At 42.8% G+C, this 24,399-nt stretch overlaps 1 protein-coding gene across 1 annotated transcript in view; it reads right to left on the reverse strand.

Annotated features, from left to right (window-relative positions):
• PLXNC1 (plexin C1) overlaps positions 1-24,399 on the reverse strand; it is a 100,222-nt gene that overhangs the window by 63,620 nt on the left and 12,203 nt on the right. The window contains exons 3-8 of the mRNA XM_025208135.1: positions 23,839-23,973; positions 21,376-21,476; positions 11,135-11,252; positions 6,598-6,766; positions 4,069-4,138; positions 2,333-2,402 (exon numbers count right to left, since the gene is read on the reverse strand). Of these exons, the coding sequence (XP_025063920.1) occupies positions 2,333-2,402; positions 4,069-4,138; positions 6,598-6,766; positions 11,135-11,252; positions 21,376-21,476; positions 23,839-23,877 (567 nt within the window). The 5' untranslated portion in view covers positions 23,878-23,973. The remainder of the gene's footprint in view (positions 1-2,332; positions 2,403-4,068; positions 4,139-6,597; positions 6,767-11,134; positions 11,253-21,375; positions 21,477-23,838; positions 23,974-24,399) is intronic.

Here is a 24,399-nt window from a genome sequence, read left to right on the forward strand (position 1 = left end):
CAGAAAATTAAAAATAAAAATCATTACACAGGATAATGCTTAAAGTTTCATCATTAAATCATACCTTCACCATACTACATGGCATTGGCTTCCTTACTTGAATACCAAATCACACTTAAAGCTGAAATATTAATATTCACAGCTCTCAACAGCGCTGGCTCAATCAGCCTATGTAACTGTATGTGCCCACAATGCTTGTGTTGCTTAGTCACAAAGAGGGCATGAACTTCACCAGCGAGACTCCCAACGACAGAAGAACGAGAGCGCTTTCTTAAGAGTTAGCCTAAGGCCTAGGGTAACACACTTCCTCAATATCATCACTCACACATGCAAAATACACTTCTTCAATTCTGCAGCAGAAGAGAATCCCAGTAATAATGGGGAGGAAGAGAAGAGAAAAGCAAAGTGATATTTTTAAATGTGAGCATTTGTAAGGTTCTCAGATACCATGGAGATAAGTGCACTATAAATACGTCAAGAAAGACGCAAAGAGAAGATGACTGCTGCTTGAGCAGCAGGGCTTGGAAATATGGGGACAGAGCCTCACCTACTGTAAATCTGTAAGTCAGCAGTTCCTCTGGCTTCAGTGGCCACACCAATTTACACGCACAGGTGATCTGACCCACTGTGCTTTAAAAGGCATAATACTTTACTGGTGCTGAGACAAGTATCCTGGCTTTTGCTCCACCTTTGGAGGTGTATACAGCATTGCTCAATATAGCACAGCTGGACAATGGGTTGCAGGGAGAGACAGGTCCCTCCCTTCAGCCCACTGGTTACATTCCTCACAGCAGCAATAAAACAAGATGCCAAACCTCAATGAAAGGAAAATAGGATTTTGGACACCATTTAAAATGCTCTGAATTGCTCAATCAATTCTGTATAAAAAAATCTGCCATCCCGTTGCTTTTAGTACTTTAACAGCTTTGTCACTGTGTCTCCAAGATAAGGCATATGGAAGAAAGCCATCTTTCAAACAATTCCAACTGTTTACCAATTCCAAATTAATGCACTTGGAATCAAAGCAGGGGAGTTTGCTCTATTATTTCTACAGCAATAATCCCTTATGCACACACCAGGTCCAGAATGTTCATATTTGTAAGTGCATAACCCATTCTCCTTTTTGAAAATCAAAACAATCTTGTCATTTTGCTCAAATACTTCTTCACAAAGCTCAGCAGCTGGATGTAGAGCTTGATGGGTAAAGAATTGTGCAGTTCTATTGAGACATGTTGAGAGAAGAATACTGTATTTCCCTTAAGTGTCTATTTATAGCAGCAATGCTATATCTCATAGAAAATGAAAAAGCAAAAAGTGTAGGCAGAGGCTTTCTATGTCCCTATTATTCATCCATCAAATCGTTCTTAAATACTCATTTCTGCAATAGCACTTAGATGTAATCATCAAACCACTGATGACTAGGTTGAGCAACAGTAGCTGACTCTAGTTACTTAATTTCATAGAAAAAAAAGCTTCTTCAGCACCCCTGGGAGAGAAAGGATTGGCTGGTGTTAAGACACTGGCTTAAGACTTAGAAGGTCTAAGATCAGTTGTTGGCTCTGGTGCACATACCCTGGGTGACCTTGGACAAGGAACTCTTGGTCTTTTGGAGCTTCAGTTCTCCATCTGTAAAGTCGGGTGAAAATATTTCCTATCTACTTAGTCTATAAGATGTCCAAAACAAGGTTTTTCTTTTCCTGTCCCTATTGACTTACTACAATAAATCTTGACTCCTGGTTTGTGCACACCCCCCCTCCCCCCCCTCCACCCCCAGCCTCAGGTTGCCCTGATTTCCTGTTCCCCTCTTCCTGCTCCATGTTGTTTTTGCCGCCTACAGCCTCAGGTTGCCATGCCCTTTCCTCAGGCTGGGGCCAGAGCCACGGCAGCTGGCTGCCTCCCCACCTCCCCTGCCACTGCCTTGTGCTTGACTGTAAGGCAAGAGGCTTTCCCTCCCTGTTAAATGGGGGAGGGTGGAAAAAAACCTCATCTTCTAAGCAAGTAAATACAGTACATTTTTATCATTAAACTTGTTCTCCCTCTAAGCTTCCCCTATATTGCATGATTTTTCTCCTGAGCATTTTGTGCATCAGTCAAGTCAATCCTGACATGTTAGCCAACCTTTCAAATCCATGCAGTAGCTTTTATTTTGGAAGCAATAGAGGCTGACATATTCTTTTGTTTCGCAGTTAGATGACAGATACCCTGAAAAATGTTACTACATTTCTTCATGTCAAAGTGAAGAAGAAACATGAATTTGCTCAAAAAAAAAAAAAAAAAAAAAAAGGGGGGGGGGTGTAAAGCACAAAATTCCATAAATCCCAAGGAACCTTACCTGATCTATGGAATCATCATTAGGCCAACAGGAACAATCATTTTCGCTGGTACCACTGCAATGTAAGCAGCTGATAATATAGAAAATAAACAATTTGCATAAATTTAAGATACTCATCTAGCTTCATTTGTGAGTATGAAACACCAAGTTATGCAAAAAAATACAAGCCTAACAGAAGAGTGCTGCTAGCCAGTAAGATGTATCAAAACAAAAAGAACACTTATCTGGATGAGAATCTCCAAACAGGGCCTGGGCTCTATCCACCAGAGAAAGTGAAACTCTCTGAGATGCTGTCTTTTCCCTGCATAGCCACTCAGGGGGAGGAAGCATTTGGTCCTAAGACTGGGGAAGGGGAGGCAGAGAGCCAAGGGGGAAGAGGGATACTTCCTTTTTGCTTACCAAAGGATTTTTTTTAGTTTGAGAACACAATAGTTGTTATGAAGAGAATCTGAAAATTATGTTAAAGGAAGCAGAAAATGCTGTCTTCCACACAATGGTAGTTTTCTCCACTATATTAATGGCCCAATTGCCAGATCAAAGTCTGGCCTATTCAGCACAAACAGGGGCACTATGACAGCACCATGATGCTCTTGCAGTTTCCCCAGTCCTACATTCTGCAGATAGAGATGTAAACAGGTGCTGCTTATGTGCTATGCTTCATCTCTCAAGCTATTGAGTGGGCAGTGGGCATGGAGGGGAGGCACTTTTCTTTGCCCCTCCTGTGTCCTACACTAATACATCCGCTACCCCCAGTTATGGCCCAGCAGGATATCCTTCATGCAGCAATGGAGAATACTGAAAGCACTGTGGCTCAAAGAAGTAGGATTCCTTCCTTATGTTGCCACTGAGACACTGAAGCTATGTGACACAGCTTAACAGGGAAGACTGTAAATGTATTCCTAAGTACTTATCATCTGATAAGTGGTCTCTGCTGGGGAGAAGAGAATTCTAAAATGAAATACTGGTGCTATCTTTTTCTGTTCTCCATACAGTTTTTTTTTTTATGAGCTCATTATTTAGGGCCACACTTCTCAGGACTCTCAGTGGTATCAGTGGGAGAAATTCAAATGCATTTTTTCTTGTCTTACTAATCTATGCTTATATGTGCATACATGTATACACATGCTTACCTAGACACACATACACCATCTGCCTACATTGTGTATGAATTGCTCTCACCAATACCAGTGAGAGTTCTGAGAGAAGAGTATAGCCCTAAATAACAAGCATATAAGAAAACATTAGCTCCTCAAGCTTTCATTAATATTGTTACTTTATTAGGTGTTATTCTCTACTATTATTTGCATTTATGAGCGGCTACCCCACTGAATAGTGTCCTGCTCAGTTAGAAGAACACCTTTGCAGCTCCTTTTCTCCAGATTTTAATGGTGGCCCTTCATCTATACACTAATGAAACATCTATTGATTTCAAGATTATAGCCCGTATTCTATTACTGGAAGACTACCCAAAGTGATAAGCATTCTTACAACTGTCTTATAGTTGATGGGGTCTTGTTAAATAAAACAGTAAATAGAGACATAGTTCTTTGAACACGCACCCTATGAAAGTAACTTTATAAAGATGAGAAAAAAAAAGAGAGGGGGAGAAAATGGGCACAGAAAACTGCCTCTGTTGACGTTTAACCCCTTTTTAAAAATACTAAAAGAAAAAATCTTCTGCCCCCCACCCCACACACAAACCCTCTGATGAAAATATTTAGAAAGCAAATTCTTACTTTGGCAACAGAAATGTCTCTGATAAATTCCAAGAACCTGAGATGACGGACACTTCAACTGCTGAACAATCTGTAAAGTCAGTATTATTAGACCTATGCCAGATGCTATGTTACAAGACAGAACTACAAAAAAAAATAAAAATCAGTGACCCCATCTTTATAACCCATGCACATGATGCTGCATCCTAGCTGGTGCATTTGCTCATTCTCTAATACACACTTACACTTTTGCTTTATATAATAAATGGTGCCAATGTCTTGTGCTTCTTGTAGCACTTTTCATCTGACATATTCAAAGTACCCAAAACAATTATTCCCCATGACTAATTTAGGATTGAGATCACCTCTGCATAACAGAAATAATATTCTCTTCAGGCTCCAGTTAAGGACATTCCGCCACAGAGATATGAAGCAAACATGCAGCATGCCAGTAGCTAAACCAGGACCAGAACCCAGATCTGCTGACTTTGTTTCATGCTTTAACCACAAGACAGGCTCATGTATAAGACTTTCTTCTGTTTCATTCTGGTTTCATGACCTTCTGTTGTTCTCTATGCAGTAGTAATTTTCATCCTATTTAAATCTTTTATGACTACAAGTCAATTTGCTATTATTTGAGCCAGTAATTACTATACCAACAATTCACTGGCAGCTGTGAAATGAAACAGTATCTTCCTCTCTCACGAGCAGAATACCACATTCAAGGCACATGTTATTTAAATCCTGTTCTCTTTGTGTGTGTGTGCGTACATGCACACACAGGTGTGTGTTTGTGTGTGTGCGTACGTGTAGAAAGAATAACAGCCAGAGCTCAAATTAAAGCTAGGAGTATAGGCTTGTCTACAACAAGAAAGCAATGGGTTTTCAGGATGTGACAGCAGGCACATTTTAAATGCCCAGTGTAAGCAAGGAAAATTGTACATTTAGCATGCGTTAGCTGAATCCAAATGAGACAAATCTTGGGACTGTTCAAAAGCTTAGGTAATTTTCTCAAATGAACTAAAAAACTCCCAGATGTTTACAGGCAATCAGATGCCTAAAGATGCAGCTACGCACTCACTATGTACCTACGTGCACTTACATACCTCTGGAAATCTGGCCCAAAATGCAGAGATTTAGCTACCTGCCTCTATAACTGCATGATGAGAGAGCCTTGCTTGGAGATAAATCACAACTTATTGGTAAAGTACTGAAGTGAAGGGAATGGGCAAAGTGAGATTTTCCTCTGACTGCTGGAAATCATCCCCTACTTCACATAATAAAACAAAATCAAATCAAGCCTGACTCAACCCCAGCTGACCAAGGCTTCACTGAAGTCAGTGGAAAGACTGCCACTGATTTCAGTATAAGCTGGACTGAGCTCAAGAAGAACAAGTATTTTGCCTTTTGAATTTACTAGGTTGCATGGAATAGCCAATATTTTCAAAGCATTTTCCCTGGAGGAGATACCACTGGAACCCTAGAAGAAGTCTTTCTGATGAGGTGAAGAACCCTTAATATGAGGTAGCATACAAGTTTCAAGCTATATATAGCCATCTCTGGTTCTATTAGTAACTGATAAGCAGCACTAAGAGAATGACAGGAGTACTAAGGTGCTCCAGCTGAGTTCAGAGCCTTGTTGGGGCAGGCATTAGAGAAAGAGAAAGTCCTGGCCCTTAAAAAGTAGAAAGTAAATTGGGCAAATTCCATAACTACAAATATACAGCTTTTGGAATGGGTCAGTAATGGATCTTTTGCAAGTTCTCAGAGACTTTATGACACCTTGAATTTTTAAAAGTCCATTAATAATGGTTACAAGAAACGCGATGGCCTGAAGTCATCATATGTATTACCCCAGCTGTCACACACAAAAGCTTTCCTATTTGCTTAAAAAAAAAAAAAAAAATCAATATCAGAAAAGAAATCAACACATTCAAAAACTCCTCTAAAGTGCTACTTAGGTCTCTGTAGTCTGTAATTCCAACGGGAGCTTTTTCTGTGCAGAGACAGGATGAGATCCTGAGACCCTGCTGCAGCAACAGCTCCCAATGGCTACAATCCAGTGAGACTGGAGCTCGCAATAAAGTCCAGGATGTTAATAAATTAAAACAAATGTCTCAGGTTGGCGTAGGGTCTGGGGGGTCAGAATGTCAGCCACCCCTGCTCCAATGGGGCTCTACATGCTGCAGAGGGGCTGGCTGAGGCACGAGGGTGCTTCAGCATGGGGGCCACCTACCAGCTAGCCCCATGCTGAAGCACCCTGTGATTCAACCACAGCTGGGGCACCATCTACATGTGTGCTGCTGCACACAAAGAAGCTCTGCAGCAGCAGGTAACCTGTTGCGGAGTTATTAGTTTTGTGCACCCTATGGGAGCGCACATATAGATGCTGAGCTGTTTACTGCACAATTAATTAGATAACTGTGCAGCAGACATCTCATGTACACATGCCCAATGACAATACAAATGCTCACTGGGCTTATATGTTCCATCTTTACTGATAAAAGAAGGTGGGTCAGTAGTTAATATGTGAGTATTAAACAAACATACCATTAGTAGTCGGTGCTGTGTATGTTAGATTGCAGCTGCAGTTCAAGATTTGTTGCTTTTCATTTTCACAAAGTATTTTGGTTTGTTTTGCATTTGTTATCCTACAAAAAGAATCCTTTTGGAAATCAGGTGGAATATTTCCAACTGTCATCTCAATAATCTTGAGAACCTGAAGAAAACATACAATTGATTACATGCAGTGTTTATAGAATTGCCTTCATATGAGACAAGTTCAAACTAATGCAAGGAAAATTTGTGCAGCCCCTGTAACAGAGAAACTCAGCCAGGTAAGGGCATAAAAGCAGCCAATTAGAGTGTTGTACTGTTAACTTTTGTGTGAAAAATGAGGAAAATTACTTTTGGAAACTCTTAAATAGAATGTTTCTTTACAGAACTAAGTATTTTTGTATTCCCTTTCCACAAATACCTGTGCAAGTACATATACCCATTCAACAAAAGTTAACTTTTGGGTCTGTATCCAAAATGCATTTAATTGCAAAATATATTTTTTATAATAAGTTGCCATTTATTTTTGGATTGAAGTAGCGTATCTATGTGAGTACAGCCAAACAAGAAAAAGAAAACAACCAAAAGAAATTGAGGGAAAACTGATCTATAAGGCTATAGAACAGACATTGCCAGTTGTGCTGCAGGGTTCAATCCTGCCACTCCCAGGAGCAGCTGGGGCCCTGAGGGACAAGACTCGGAGTGCATCTGTGCAAATGGGGGATCACCCAGGCTTGCCTCTGCAAGCAGGGAACCCCAGGGTTTTCCTGTTTGCAGATATGTGCCCTTAGTCAGGAGCAGCAGCACTATACACACCCAGGGAATCCCCCATCAGGGGATTCCCAGGGCACACACAGACAAGCAGGGAACCTGGGGGGCTCCCCTATTTACAGAGATGCACCCCAAGTCAGAGTGAAGCAAAGTGATATGCACACCTGGCAAATCCCCTGCTGGGGCATTTCTGGGGAATGCTTCTAAAAGTGGGGGAAGCCAGGCAGGCACTTGTCAGGCTTAAGGTCCTTGACCTCCCGGGAGCACCTGTATGGGGTGTGGCTGGTGAGCACAGACAGACACAGCAAGTATGACACCTCAATCTGAGCCAGCTGCAAATGATTTTAGATTCTGTAGTGCTCAGCAAATATTTTAAAGTATTAATATTATTACTGTTATTATTTTGCTACCATCACCAGAAAGGTATATTGCAAAACTGAAGAAATAAAACACAGAGCAACAAAAACTGATCAGGTTGTGGGAGTGGTTAACACAAGTAAATATACTTAGGCTGGAAAAGAAATGAATATGATCGGGAGAAATAACTCCAAAATATTTAGAAGGTATAATGAGCTGTTTACTACAGCATCAGAGTTACAATACAATAAAGGGACAGAAACAGGAATATTTAGATCAAAAACTAGAAAAAAAAATCTTAAGGTGAGATCTACTACAGTAGAAATAAAGGCTCCATTGGTTTACATTTATAAAACTAGACTGTGAAATACACAGTGAATAAATAGGACGTTTTTTGCACTAATAGAGGCATCACTTCTGAAAATACCTTAAGACTTAAAATAATATATATTTTTTTTTTTTCTCTTACCCCTGCAGGGTAGGTAGACATAGATATTAGAGGCAGAATACTATTAACATTGTGCATCTAAAGAGCAGTTTTCTAGAAGCATGACTGGCATTTCTGGCACTTTGCATATCTATTACTCTTGGAAGACAGATGTGTAAGCATATGCATGTAGACTGAGCATGTGCAATAGGCTATGCCCTGGATGCTATGGGTGCACCGATAAAGATTTTTTGGGACAATACTGATGACTGATTATTGACCAGGCATATCAGTCAATACTGATTTGATTGCCAATATGCAGCCTGGCAGCTTGGAGAGCAGCGTCTGGCTGGTAAGTCTGGGGGTGGGGAAAGCTGGGGAGAAATGGGGCGTGGGGTGGGCAGATTGAGTCCCTCACAGTGAGGGGAGGAGTGGGGCTGCAACTAGGGCAGGGGTAGGACCTGGCACTGTACAGCCAGGGTGTAGGATGGAGCCACAGCTAGTCTGGTTAGTACAGGGGGGGCAGGGGCAGCTCCCACTGCTGCATGGACCCCTGGGGAGGCATGAGGGGCATGTGTCCCCAGGATCTGTGCATGGGGCGAGGGCAAGCTGCCTTCTGCATGCTTGAGGCTGGGGCTGCACTGGCCTCCTGCCAGTGGAAGGGCTGGGCCATGCCAGGAGAGGGGCTGGGCTCCCGGGCTGTGCTTGGAGCGGGCAGGAGTGGGGCAGGCAGTGGCAGCACTGGGAGGGGCAGCTATGGTGTGGGGGGGGCTACAGCAACCCCAAATTCACTGTAGCCCCCTTCCCAGCACCACCACCGCCCACCCTACCTCCGCCCACCACAAGCGCAGCCTGGTCCAGCGCCCCCACTGAGAAGAGGCCAGAGCAGGCCCTGGTCCCCAGCCCGCCCTCACCCTTTGCACAGATCTGAGGGGCACATAGCCCTCATGCCTCCACTGGGGTGCACAGTGGTGGGAGCTGTCTGCCCCTCTCCGCATCCCCCAGACAAGCTGCAGCTCCCTCCCACGCCCCGCACCACCGCGGCTGTGCAGCACCTGCCCCTGCCCCAGCCCCACTCCCCCCCCACACCGTGGGGGCCTCTATCTGCAGCACCCTGTGCCCCTTCCCTCCCTCAGACTTACTGGACAGATGACACTTTCCAAGTTGCTGGGCTGCACTCCTGACCATGTGCATGCTACAGCATTTATCAGTGACATTATTGGCCACATCAGCCAAAAAAAGCCAACTGTCGATTATGTCAATTTCCTTTTTATTGATGCCAGTATGATATGAACTGATGTACTGGTGCACCTTTACTGGACTCTTACGCATGTGGCTACATACATGCACCATTTCTGGAAGTGTAAGCTATGAGAATGTACATAGACAAAAACCCACACCTAACTGGTGTCAGATACCAAAAAAAAGGGTCTTCTCAGGTTTTGGCTTAATAGCTGAATACTCAGGACACTTGCACAGGAAGCCAGAAACCCAGGTTCTAGCTCCCTTTCACCCAGAGGAGAACTGAACGCTTGTCTCTTGGACATCAAAGCACAAAGCTCTAATCACAACACCATAGGAAGGCATTATCAACTGCCTTCTCCCTTTTGCAAGCACATAGTCACACACCTATCCGGACAGAGCATAGCCTACTGAACACACTTAGTCTATAAGTGTCTATAAGTCATACTCATGTATCTACACTGCAGGGGTAAGAGAATTGGAAACTGTGTACAAGTGCCAAAGCCACCACTTATGTGACCAGAAAACTGCCATTTAGATCTACAAAGGGAAATGGAATTCCACCCTCTATCCTTTCTATATAATTTTTTACTAGACCAGGGCTGTTCAACTGATAGCTCACTGGCTGCATACAGCCCATGAGGGGTTAATCCATGGCCCCTGGGCTCTCATCTAGTTGCTGTTCCTCCTATTGCTCAGCTACAGCCAGGGGCTCATGGCTTCCCCTCTGACTCCTTCCTGCACTTGCCCAAGAAGCCAGTGCCAAGTGGCGGTGTGGCACAGCCTGTCGTGCAGTGCAGAATGAAATCTGGTAGGAGACCTGCCTACCCATGTATGCAGTGCAACAGTGGAGGGATGGACAAGTGCAATCCAAACAGAGAAGGCCTGTGGGTCCTATGACTCATGCTACTGCAGCCTGCAGGGCATGCAATCCCTGCTGGTACAGCCTCTGCAGGGTGTAGCTGCTGCCTGCCTAGAAGTTGGACATTCCTGAATTAGACTATGGAACTCTCTAGTGGAGACCTAGATTCTTATCCTGGCTCCACCACTAGCCTGCTGTGTGACTTTGGATAAATCACTTACCCTTCCCTGTGCCTAAGTGTACTCATCTGCAAAATGAGAATAAAAATATTCACCTCCATTAAAAAGTGTAATCTACCACTGAAAAGCACTACATAAGAGGTAGGATTTATTTTTATTATTACATTCTGTTGGCCATTTACAGTATTTTCTATGGAACTACTCCTAATGTCCTGTGATTCTTTTTCTCTCTATTCTATTCATTTTCATGTCAAAATTTTGCAGATATTCATGCAAATGAATAAAAAAAATTGGGTTTGTAAGTCTGTGCTGAAACATTTCATGACTTATAAGCCCTGGAACCTGGTTAGTGCATTTTATGCACAATGGCTGAAAATTAGAAGACAACATATGTTTAAAAAAAAACAACCCCAAAAACAAGTCAACTAAACAAGTCAACCACTCCCCTGGTCAGTATAAGGAAGTACTGAGTCAATAGGCTTTATAGCCCATCTTGCAGTAGAAAATGAAATCTCTCTTGAACCTATGAATTCAACCAGTTAAATCTCCAGCCTAATTGCTAGTTGTTGAGATAAGAATATAATGTGTGTGGAGTACGTAAAGTATAGTGACAATAACAAGTTATAGTAAATGCTAGAATCGCTTGTTTAAAATAAAAAAAACCACAAAAAACAAAAAATGGTTTATACATGCCTTATTTTCATGATGCATGATCTTTATCTGGATTACAGCATACTGATCCATTTCGTGTAAACTGTTAACCAAATCTGGTAAACTGTCTGAACGTGAACAATTTCCTTTCAAGGTACACCTATGAAACGAAAACAAAATTTTACTAGATTTCCTTATACTGGCTGCAGTCCTGGCTGTTCTGCTTTAATTTATTTAACACCTTATATTCCTGAAAAAAAAAAAAAAATTAAGTGCCATCACAAAAAGCTAAACAAAAATGATACAAAAAAGTCATTTGATTTATGCTTTTGTGCCTCAATTAATCAAAACTTTTAGAAGTTTTTAGTTTTTAAGTCAGTGAGATTTTAAGTAAACGCTTATGTGCTTTTCTTGATACAGATTATTTTGGCCTTATATATGGTCAGAAGCACAAACTGTTAATGGGAATCTTTCCACTGACTTCAATGAGCTTGAGTCAGGCCTGATCTTTGACAAAATAATGTTAATATATAAATGTTGGTGTTAAAGCACAAAGTCAGCATTATACTTAGTAAAGATCAACTTGTGCTCAACAATGTACATTGTAAAATTGGTCTAATATATTATGTAGGAAGGACTGGGATTTAAAAAAAAATATTTTAAGAAAGTGTTCACTTCCTTGAGTAAATTATTCCAACAGGATGCAAAATGTGCCCGGATCCTCACAGCTTCATTTGAACTATATAGAATGAAAAATATTAGGCCCCATTTCTAGAAACTCCTGGGCACATGTTTAAGTACATGAATAGTCCCATTAACTCTAACTGAATTACTATTTACATTAAATGTGTTCCTGTGTGTTCAAAGTGTTGCAGGCTTAATGAATTCGATTTCTCAAGTAACAGATTTTAACTGGGCTCCCTAGAGGATTTTTCAGAGCTCATTGTAGGCATGTGTAGTTAAATACTAAATTGTCCTGGAAAGGAAAAAACAAATACGAGACTTGCAAGTAAAATGTCCACAACTATGCCAACTATCTCAAAAAGTCCCTAAAACTGTACAGTTGTTCCTTTTTTATACCAAGATGTTGGCAAGAGTACTATTAAGCAAGAGGTTATTTCCTGCGTGGTCTTAGTCAGGAAGCTGAACCCATACTGTAGAAAAACCTTCTGGGGCCCTGTTACAGAATATACTCAAAGCACGATTCTAAAGACATTAATCTTATGTTTTACAACTAGTTAATTGATTTGGATTAAATGGGATAAATTTGTCTCTCCTGTACAACCTTACTGACCTCCAACCAACAAAAAATAGGAATGGAAGGGAATCTCAGGACATCAACTAATTCAGGGGTGGGCAAAATACAGCCTGCAGGCAAGATCCAGTCCACCAAAGGATTCTGTCCAGCCCATGATGGGTCCCTCAGTCCTGCTCAGGCCAGGCACTCGGGGTAGCCCATGCCAGAGTCATTTCCTGGCAGCCCTGGCAATGGCAGCTCCTTCTGGCTGCCACTCCCAGGCATAGAATCATAGAAAATTCAGGTGGAAGGGACCTCAGGAGATCAACTAGTCCAGCCCCCTGCTCAAAGCAGGACCAGCCCCAACTAGATTATCCCAGCCAAGGCTCTGTCTAGCCAGGTCTTAAAAACCTCCAAGGATAGAGATTACACAACCTCTCTGGGTAACCTGTTCCAGTGTTTTACTACCCTCCTAGTGAGAAAAGTCTTACTAATATCTAACCTAAATTCCCTTGCTGCAACTTGAGACCGTTGCTCCTTGTTATGTCATCTGCTACTACAGAGAACAGTTTAGCTTCATCCTCTTTCAAACACCTCTTCAAATAGTTGAAGGCTGCTATTAAATCCCCTCTCAGTTTTCGCTTCTCTAGACTAAGCCTAGTTCCCTCCACCTCTCCTTATGAGTCATGTACCCCAGACCCCTCACCATTTTTGTTGCCTTCCTTTGGAATCTCTCCAATTTGCCTATGTCTTTTCTGTAGTGAGTGGCCCAAAACTGAACACAGTACTCCAGATGTGGCCTCACCAGTGCTGAATGGACGGGCGTAATCACTTCCCTTGACCTGCTGGCAGCACTCCTACTAATGCAGCCCAGTATGCCGTTAGCCTTTTTGGCAACAAGGGCACACTGTTGGCTCATATTCAGCTTATTGTCCACTGTAACCCCCAGGTCCTTTTCTGCAGAGCTGCTGCCCAGCCAGTCAGCCCCCAGACTGTACCAGTGAATGGGATTGTTCCATCCTAAGTGCAGGACTTTGCACTTTGTCCCTGTTGAACTTCATGAGATTCCTTCTGGCCCAATCCTCCAATTTGTTTAGGTCACTCTGAATCCTAGCCCTACTCTCCAGTGTATCTACTACTTCCCCCAGCTTGGTGTCATCTGGAAACTTGCTGAGGGTGCACACTATGCCATCTTCCAGGTTGTTGATGAAGATATTGAACAAAACTGGCCCCAGGACTTAGGGCACTCCACTTGATAACAGCTGCCAGTTACACACTGAACCACTGATTACTAGGGATCCCAGTTTTCTCTGATTTGAAAAAAAAATCCCCAATTTTTGGTTAAACAAAAATAACACCAAATAAATTGGGGATTTTTTCACATCAGAGAAAACCAGGATCTCTGTAGATAACTACCTTTCAAGTCCAGTGCTCCAGCCAATTTTCTATCCACCTTACAGTCCATTCATCCAGGCCATACTTCCTTAGTTTGCCTGCAAGAATGGTGCAGAAGACAATATCAAAAGCCTTGCTAAAAATCAAGATATGTCACAGAAGGCAATTGAGTTGGTCGGGCATGACTTGCCCTTGGTGAATCCATGCCGACTGTTCCCCATCACCATCTTCTCCTCCAAGTGCTTAGAAATGGATTCCTTGAGGATCTGTTCCATGATTTTTCCAGGGATTGAGGTGAGACTGACTGGTATATAGTTCCCTGGATCCTCCTTTTTCCCCTTTCTTAAATATGGATGTTATGTTTGTCCTTTTCCAATCATCTAGGACCTCTCCTGATAGCCATGATTTTTCAAAGATGATGGCCAATGGCTCTGGAATCACATCTGCCAATTCCCTCAGTAACCTTGGGTGCATCCCAGACTTGTATATGTCCAGCTTTTCTAAATAGTCCCTTAACCTGTTCTTTCACCACCGCTGGCTGGTCACCTCCTCCCCAAACTGTGCCGCCAGGTGCGTTACTCTTGGAGCTGACCTTGCCTGTGAACATGGGTGACTGGTGCCTCCCAGGGCACCAGATCGCCAACTGGGGCGGGGTGGAGGGGAGGGAGGGGTCCCCCAGCAGCCGATTGCCAAGCCAGAAGCAAAACCGGAAGTGCACTTCCAGTGGCACTTCCAGTTTCGCAGCTGGTGCTTCTAGGGGGTGCATGGCCAATCTCAGGGGGTGCACGTGTACCCCCTACATGTCACCAATGCCTGTGAAGACTGGGGTGAAAAAGACATTGAGTACTTCAGCCTTTTCTGAATTCTCTGTCACAAGGTTGCCTCCCCCATTCAGTAAGGGACCCACACTTTTCCTTATCTTCCTCTTGTTACTGACATACTTGTAGAAACCCTTCTGGTTACCCTTCAATCCCTTGCTAGCTGAAACTACAATTGAGCTTTGGCCTTCCTTAGTTCACTCCTGCATGCCTGAGCAAAACTCTTATACTCCTTCCTAGTTGTTTGCCCAAATTTCCACTTCTTATAAGCTTCCTTTTTGTGATTTAGTTTACTGAAGAGTTCCCTGCTAAGCCAAGCTAAGCTGGTCTTCTCCCATACTTGCTAGTCTTCCTGCACATCGGGATGGCTTGTTCCTGCACTCTCAGTAAGGCTTCTTTAAAGCATGGCCAGCTCTCCTACCCTCCTCTCCCCCTCAGACTCGCTTCCCAGGGTATCCTGCCCATGAGTTCCCTGAGTGAGTTGAAGTCTGCTTTTCTGAAGTCCAGGGTCCTTATTCTGATGCTCTCCATCCTTCATTTCCTCAGGATCCTGAACTCAGTCATCTCACAGTCACTGCTGCCCAAGTTGCCATCTACTAGTACATTCCCCACCAATTCTTCCCTGTTTGTGAGCAGCAGGTCAAGAAGAGCATGGCCTCTATTTGGCCACTCCAGCACTTGCACCAGGACGTTGTCCCCAGCACTGTCCAAAAACTTCATGGATTGCCCGCGCACTGCTGTATTGCTGTCCCAGCAGAAGTCAGAGTGATTGAAGTCCCCCATGAGAACTGGGACCTGTGATCAAGAAACTTCCACTAGCTGTTTAAAGAAAGCCTCATCTACCACTTCCTCCTGATCTGGTGGCCTATAGCAGACACCCAACCACAACATTATCCTTGTTGCTTTCCCCTCTGACACTAATCCAAAGACTTTTGATAGGCTAGTTTCATACTGGAACTCTGAGCAATCATATGGCTCTTTTACATAAAGTGCAACTCCTCCTCCTCCTCTCCCCTGCCTGCTCTTCCTGAACAGTTTGTACCCAATCCATGACAGTGCGCCAGTCACGCGAGCTCCCACCAAGTCTCTGTTATTCCAATCATGTCATAGTTCTGCGACTGTGCAAGGACTTCCAATTCAGCCCTGGCCCCGCTACCTGGGCACCCGGACCCATCCACTTTGCACCCACCACCAGGGGCAGGACCCACATGGGCAGGGCAGATGGGATGGGGCTGCGGGTGGACAGGGAGTACTGTCCAGGAGCAGAATGGGTTGGCAGGGCTGGGATGAAGGGGCGGTGACCGTGCAGTGCTGGGGCCCACGGCAGAGCCATGATCTGCTGCTCAGACATCCCTGTCCATGGACAGGACCACGCGGGCACAGACTGCGGCTGTCCCAGGCCACAGCCCCATTCTGTCACCATCCCAAGATCGCAAACCTGGCCCCCCCGGCCCAGCCCGCTCCCAGATGCAGCTCCCTGCCTGCCCATGGCCCTATTCCATCCGCCTGGTCACGCACCCTGCCTGCACAGGTCCTAGCTAGTCTCCATGGAGATGCCAGGATTGCGGGGTGGTGACAGGACTATAGTATTGTTTTAGAGCTGTGATGGTCCAGAGAACATGTGAGAAGCAAGGTTTGGTAATATCTTTTATTGGATATATTTTATTGGAGTTGGTCTAATAAGAGGTATTAACAAACAAACCTTACTTCTCATGTATACAAACCACACTTATTTCCACAATTCTCTTTTCTAGGACAGTCTATACTGCATGAATAATGAATTACAATGTAAGGAAGCTGTATTATCTGGGGATCCATTTGGCTTTTGGAAGTGAATATTAGAGTTAGATTTAGAAAGCTACAAGGAAGGGAAAGAGTAGCACATTAAGAGCAAACAGCTGAAGGCTTCTGGAGCCTAGCCGTGATGGAAGGAGGGAGCTGGCCCTGGACCATTGGCAGCATAAGAGAGAACAGGAAACAATTGCAAAGAAGGACACAAAGCTGCGGGTAAGAATGATTAATGATCCTAAAGACAGGAACAAGTTTAAAAAAGCGAGCTTGGCAATGGGCAAGAACAGGTTGGGATTTAACAGAGTCAAGGTGGCACAGATCATTTTATATATGTGGAGTTTCCAATGAAGTCAAGAATCAGATTGCTGAAATACATGGATTTTTGTAGAGACAGATCTAGAATGAAGAATTTTGCACATCCTTAACAACACAGCTAATGATTTATTTCATTAGAATTCCTCTTCACCATGTGCATCACTTCAGTCATATACCACTGGGAGCAAAATGATATCTAAACAAACAAATTCATTATTATGTCGTTCAGTCAATAAAAGACTTTTGTCTAGTTCCCTAGATTTAACAAAGAAGCCTCTCTGGTGTCTTTACGCAGAATGTGTCTTCCTACTGTGAAGGAATCACCCTTCCAGGAGCATTAATTAAACATACTTCAGGTAAGCACTTATTTACATGTGGAAATTAAATACACAAGAAAATGAATTAATGTTATTATTAAAAATATTGACTTATAGGGCTAAAAGGAGAACTAATGCGTGAGTTCTCATGTCATGAAAATTAAAATGCATTTCATACAGATGTGTGCATTTTCACATCAAGACAAACTAATTTGAAATACAATTTAAATCACTGGTAATTCATCCTTTTAAAATCTGAAGTTGTTAGTGCATTTAATTATAATAAAAGTAAACCAAATCTAAATGTAGTTTAATTATCTCAAGGAAAAAAACCCGATAAGGCTAAATTTTTGTACTCTTTAAGCAGTAACACAAAACAAATAGTGCATTGCTCTGATATATCATCACATTTTATCAGTTGACATCCAGTGTATTTCTGATTATAAAAACATACCTGAAGTATAGTGTTTCAGTTACATGCAGGCCATGTACAGATGTTCACATTTTACTGGAAAAATCACCATTCTCCTGGTAGCATGAATGATGCATGCCCCCAGAGGCTGGGGGGGTACAGTGACCACCGTCAGTGACTACCCACAGATGCTGCCAGCAGCACTGGTGGCGGGCCAGCAGCGATCAGCGAAGGTGTAGGGGGCAGCTGCTTCTGCCCTTCCCATAGACTGGGAAGGAAGGGAGGAGCAGCTGCCAGCTGCTCCCCATCTTCTTCTCACACTGGAATTTCTGATGTGAAATGGGCAGGGGCTTTGCTGCACCACTCCCTCCACTTGGCTGCTGCAAATTCCCAAGAGTTCCTGGTGTTAGAAACAGGTAACGGCTCCTGGTGTGCGGGAGCCAAGCAGAAGAAACAGTGGGGCAAAGCTCCAGCCCAAACACAGGGAATGGTGCTGCCCCCTAACTGTTTCCCCTTGCCCCTCCCCCTGCACTACTTAATTGGGTAGTGGAGGTGTTGATTCATAAGTCAGCAGAGCTGGGAACTAAGCTTGGAAGGCTCTCCCCGGTGTAGTAGGGCAAAGTGCAGAGACCCAGGTGTGTGGAGTAGGTTGGGGTTTTGCCCTGGGGCTCAGTCCGTTCAACTCCCAGGCACTGGGACCCAAACAAAAGGGAGCGGCACTGTAAGCCCCTTTCCTGATTCTCACACTGGAATCAGTCCAAGGCTGGGAGGACTGGAGCAGCTCACATTTTTCCCAGACTGGGATGATGCCAGTCCTGGGAAGCCACAAAGAGCGGGGGAGAGGGGGGTGTTGCAGACTGAGCATCTATACTGCTCTCTCTCCTGGAATCACTTCTATGAATGTCTGTACATGGCCTTAATAATTAATAAAACAACTATTAAGAACACTTGAACCTCTTTTTCTGAACCTTCAATCTTAATCATTACTTTGCAAAAACAGATCCATTATTACTAAAAAATAATGTAGGTGTTATATATGCTGCTTGTTACAGTATTCTGGTTTTCTGAAAAAACAAACAAACAGGTTGCAGAGTGAACAGGCTAGGGACCTGAGGCTGCAGAGAGGGAGGCAGAAGCAGTGGGAGCACAGGTAGCAGATACAGGTTAGGGCCAGAACCAAAGCCACAGCAGCTGTCTGACCCCCTGCTGCCTCATACTCATATCCAAGACAAGGGTCTCTCCCATGTTAAATGGGGGAAAAAAACCTGCCTTCTATTTGAGTAAATAGGGTAAATCTTATTTGTAAACTTCTTAAATAGCATGTGTTGTATTCTAAGGATAAATCTCGCTTTGTCGGTGAAGATTACATATGCAAACAGACATAACTGGGCTCAACATGAAGAAATATGGTACAATATGAATCTTCTGTTAAGTTTATAGGTTGATTTGTTTGTGGTTTAGTATCCTTAACTGTATATGTATATTTGTCAACTGGCTGTATGTAATGTCAAGCTCTCCCCTTCCCCTAGTCTCTACTAAACTTATAGCATGTATGTTTAATGATTTATTTTGTAATACTCTGGTTTTGCTTCTTATTGTATATTACTTATTAGTTTATCAATTATTGTTTTTGTTGGTTTTATTTTCTTGTTATTATATGAAACTTAATATTTATTACAATTCCAAAAAACTTCTTAAATAATAAATTTAAAGCTTCAATAATTCAACAGAACAACTTTGGGAAGAATGCTATTTCCCTTTGTGCATCTCAATGGAAGTTTTCTAGTCATAAGTGCCACGAAGCCCACCACTAGATGCAGAAAGGAGAATACCATTTCACCCATAGATTACCAATAATAACACAAGTTGAGTGGAGTATCTGATAAAGACTTGCATAACAATAAAACTACTTTTCATCAATATCCACCTATGGCAACCCAGACAAATGGGTCTTCAGCAACAGTGTATGCAGATCAAAGTAAAACAAACTAAGGATTAATCTTCCAGAGGAAAGCTACTAGTGGAGGTCCTTGAGGATTTCTCTCAGGACCAAGTTTATTTAATATTGCCATTAATGGCCTAGGCACAGAAAGTAGGAAAGTGCTTATAAAAATTAGCTAATGATGAAAAGATGGGAGTCAGTTTAGAATCAATCCAGAATATCATAAAAGGAAGAACTGGGTGGCTTAATGGTGGAAGTCACAGAATAGTATGAAATGTAATAGCACTAATTAAAAGGTTGGGCACTTTGAAAGAGAGAACAAAAATTTTTGCTATAACCTGAGTGCTTATCACTTGGAAACAACAGAGGAGAGAGAGACCAGAATATGATACAGCAGGGGGCAGACAAAATACAGCCTGCCAGGCCATTCTATCTGGCCTGCAGGGCCCCTCCAAAAACCAATTATTACTGGCCCGTGGCTGCCCCTCTGAAAGCCAGCAAGAGGCCGACTTTCACAGGTTTCACGCTATTGGACTGGGCAAGCTCCATGCTTCCACCTCTGTGGGGCTCCTGGCACTCCAGCTGGGAGCCCCACGTGGAAGCACCAAGCACAATGGCACACGACTGGACAGCTGGTGAGTGTGAGCTCCTGCCTGCAGTGCCGGAAGCCCCACATTGAGGCACAGAGCCAGCCTGACCTGGCCCAGCCCTGCGGCATGCATGTGTGGGTTGCGACAGAACAAATGGCCAAAATGGGATGCTGAAATTCTTGGGAAGTCATTCTGATCGCTCGAAAAGAAAATCCTCCTAAGAATCTCCACGCAGGAGAGGCAATAGTTCTAATGCAAAGAACCCTATCTATTGAAGAAGATTCAGGACTTTATTTTTTTCACACAATATATATTCATGCCATACGAAAAATAATTTCAGAAACATGCACACAGTTCATTATACCAAATTAAGTTTTTAAAACAAAGAGTTCCATTTCATTAGCACCACCACTCCACATTAACAATGCCTAGGCTTGTCAGGATTTGATTTTTTAATCAATAAACATAGATTTCACCTGACACTCACAGACTGATGGACAACTAATTTCCATCAGTAAATCAAAATTTAAATAATGGAGTGTAAAAAAAAAATCCAGCACAGAGGTAAGGCAATCTGAGGTGCGCGCACACACTCACACTCTCTCTCCAAGAGCTGTGCTGGTAAGGTGGGGGGAGGGGGGGGGGGCTGTGCTGGTAAGGCTGTGCTGGGGGGAGTGGGGGGGAGGAGGGGCAGAGCTGGTAGCACTCAAGAGCCCAGTGCTGCCAGCCCCTTGCCCTTCCCAGGCCCCTGCCCTGGCTGGGACTTAACTCCTGTGGAGCCCGGTTCAGCTCAGCCTCCATGGGAGTTTGGCTCCTGCCCCAATCATGCAGGGACAAGGATGGCTGGGCTCTGCGGGAGGTTGGCCGCTGCATGATCAAGGTAGGGGCCAAACTCCCACAGAGGCTGGCCTGGACCGGGCTCCATACGAGTTTGGCCCCTGCCCTAGCTGGGAGCTGGGCAGAGTGAGAGACCAGTGGCACCAGGCTCCCAGGCACCACCAGCTCTGCCCCTCAAACCCCATCTCCCACTACAGCCTTACTGGCATGGACTGCAGCTCCTGCCGCATGTGTGCTCTGAACTGCAAGAGATACTGCCCTGTCTGCAAAATATATGCTTTATTGATTTACGGATATTTACTTTTTATATTACTAAATTGTCTGCCCCCCACATCCCTAATTTTGTGCAATCCTGAAAGTTTTAATTGATAAAAATTAAAATAAATATCGATTTTAGCCGTCAAAATGTTTTTAAAAATATTTTTTAAAATCTAATTCTGCCAAGCCTAACAATGCTCTAGGAAGGCCTAGGAATCCTTCTCATTTGACAGCAAACATATTTAAGCTTATGCATAACTTCATAGATATCCACTAGATGTAAATTACAATAAGTTGATTCTGAATACAGCTATGAGTTATTATTGAAAATGTGTTTTTTTTGCATGCAAATATGAAATATGAGAAAATACCTGTTAGTTAAATTACACCATTCACAGTATGGATCCTCTGCAGACAAACAATCTGGATGAGAAACATAATTACTGCAGTTTGCAACTTGTATTCTCCTCACCTAAAAAAAAAGAAAGCAGTATCATGCTGAATTATTTTAGTCCCTCTAAAAAGGAAGACTCAATGCTGTAAGAAACCCCACAAAAATGTTTATAGTTTGTCTTAAAAATTTTATGGCAATCTAAGATGGCTCCCTCAATCTTCACCTTGGCAAGTTTGTCTTCAGGTCCAAAATTTAAACTGTTTTGCAGAAGTGTTGTGTCAGCTACTCAATTTCTTTTTCCTGTTTTTATTTACATATGGACTTTTACACAAGACCCTGTTCCATCTATTTAGCTCTGCTGTGTTGCTTTCTCCCCCAGAGACCTGAGGAAGAATACTGTGGTATCTGAAAGCTTGTCTATGTCTATCCCAACCATGCAGTTTGTTCAAAAATCCCTGCTATACGCAGGAAACTCCCTTGAGTATGACTAAGTGTTTGATTCTATTGTTCCCATGTTATCATCAATGGTAATGACAGAAATGCTAGAGTAGTTTGGTGAATCAAGATGATGAATTTTCTAGTTCAAAATCAAAGTTTTCAAACGATGAAATGAATATGCACCTAAAATTGTGTAAAATAATGCATTTATTATAGGCATTTCAATGCATGTACCAGGTAAGTGCTCAAGGAAATGGATAAAAATGCATATAATTAACATATGCCTTTGAAATGTGCAAATAAAGGTTAGTGTTCATCAAGATATGCAAATGTGTCCATAATATTCCACATAGCCTTTTCAGATAAAAGAATATTAAATTATATTAAATGACTATTAAACAAAAAATTATTTATAATTTGCAGAAATCTTCCAGATTAGAAATATTTGGTTACAAATGACTTTTCTTTGTCTCTGCTCAATCTCTTATTATTTCTTTTTCCCCATCATGTACCACATAACCAAATTAATCTGACGGTCTCTATGATATTCCAGGGTCCAGATAAATGGGGTATTAGGCTTGCCAGCAGGCTTAAATATCTACACTCAACTTGAGAAATCTCATTTTATGGTCCATCCTGTTAAACCCCTAGAGAGGGTTTTGGAGCCATATTTATTCCTAAAGGTTGCTGTTCCTCCATAGTAATTTGTTCTTCCAACAAGATGAAAGAAAACCAAATTCTTGTGTGCGCAAGGATTTATATCTGTTCTTGTAGTAGTGAAATATTGCATCCAAAAAGTTCTATAAAATCAGCGGGTGTCCCTACTAACCTGTATTCATTTTGTTAAATTTTAGGGTAAAATAAATTATATTTTCAGTTGAGAAAAGATGTTATCAAAAGTAAAAAATATAGCCTACAGATGAAGTCCTGCCGCACTGAATGGGAATTTTAATGTGGACTTCAATAAGCAGGATTACAAACCCCTAACTCCAGTGAATCTAAGTCAATGCCACAGCCTGCAAAGCAGAACAGCAAATTTGTGAGATTATGGAGGGGCTCAAAGGAACCGTATTCCCACAGAGCCTATGAGCCCTCTTCATCAGTTGCTCTCCTCCAGTGTAGCACAAACACTCTGATCTCAAGACAGCCAGGGGTCTAAGCATGCATTTAACTTTAAGCACATGACTGGCATCTCAAAAGGACCACATAAAGGCCATGGACAGGCATTCATTTCTACTGCTGCTAGAAATCTTCTCAGTCTTCTCAAGAGGGAAAGTACAGGCATTACAACCTGCAGACATTCCCCTTCTCCTGGCTCCTCATGCCTTCCCCAGTCACCTCCTGAACATGAGAAGAGCCCAGCTGTGGGGAAATGCCCCTGATACCTTTCCTAGACCAAGATCCCCCTGGTCTGGGTAGTGGGCTGGGAAAGCTGCTCTGCTGCTACTGCTCTCCAAGTCTTCCCCGGACTAGGGGGACTCTGGTCTTGGGAAGGCTTGTGGGGGCAATGGCTGCTTCACTCCTCCCCTGATCACAGGAATGCACAGGGCAAGCTTCTGCTTGACTCCTCCCACAGGAGAGTTAAGCATACAGGCATTCATTCTAGACAGAAGAACATGTATGCAGGCAAGATCTTCCAGGTGTCAAAGTGGAAGATCTTTCTCACATATGGGTCATGTTTCCTCCACACACAACTGTATGAACACTTGTATGTGGTCAATTTCTATTGGGAGAGCAATGAGTCTCCAGGCAGGAATGTAAGACCTGCACATGGCCAAAGTCAAGCGTGTGTTTAAGTACTTTGCTGGATCAGAGCAACAGTGCTCAGCCCCATGTAGGACTGAGTGCCTTATGAGTTTTGCAGGACCAAACTGATTAACTGGAGTTTAGACAATCAAAGTTTGATTATTATTCCAATGAAAACTCTACCTATGATATGACAGAAAACTTATTAAAGCCTTCAAAGTTGCAGTTTAATAATTTAATTTGATGTTATACCAACCTCGTTAGCAGATGCCAAATATATGTAGTTACTATCCATTGGGTCAAGGGCAAGTTTGGGAAAAACTGGTGTTTCTTCTTCTATTTCATGTAAAATTTCAGGGCAATTCGGTTTCAGATTCTTGTTAAGAATAACCTAAAAATGTGAAATATAAAATTAGTCACAAATCCCTTTATCAAGGGAACAGATTTAATGATAAATCTTTTTCCTGTCCTATTAACAGAGTGGAGGGCAAAAAGTGCCGCAATATGAGCTAAAGCCCAAAGTGTAGTCAAGGTTTATGCCTATATTTTCCTCTTAGAAGACAAGAGTTCATGTCATACTTCACATAGTGGAAGAGATAAGGGATCTGTCCTTTAAATCCAAGTTCTCAGAGACACAAAGACCCTCTGCCTTCATACTATTGGGTTCCTGCAGCTCCTTCATGCTGCAGCTCCTGTAGTACATGTGTTAAAAGGAACTTGCTCCCCTGACCTCTCCTTTAATCAGGAATCCCCCTTGTGGTAAAGTTTCATAACATTTAAAAGGTTTCCTTTTTATGTTATTACCCATTGCCTCAAA

The sequence above is a fragment of the Alligator sinensis genome, unplaced genomic scaffold (assembly GCF_000455745.1).
Source record: "Alligator sinensis unplaced genomic scaffold, ASM45574v1 scaffold141_1, whole genome shotgun sequence".
Lineage (NCBI taxonomy): Eukaryota > Metazoa > Chordata > Crocodylia > Alligatoridae > Alligator > Alligator sinensis.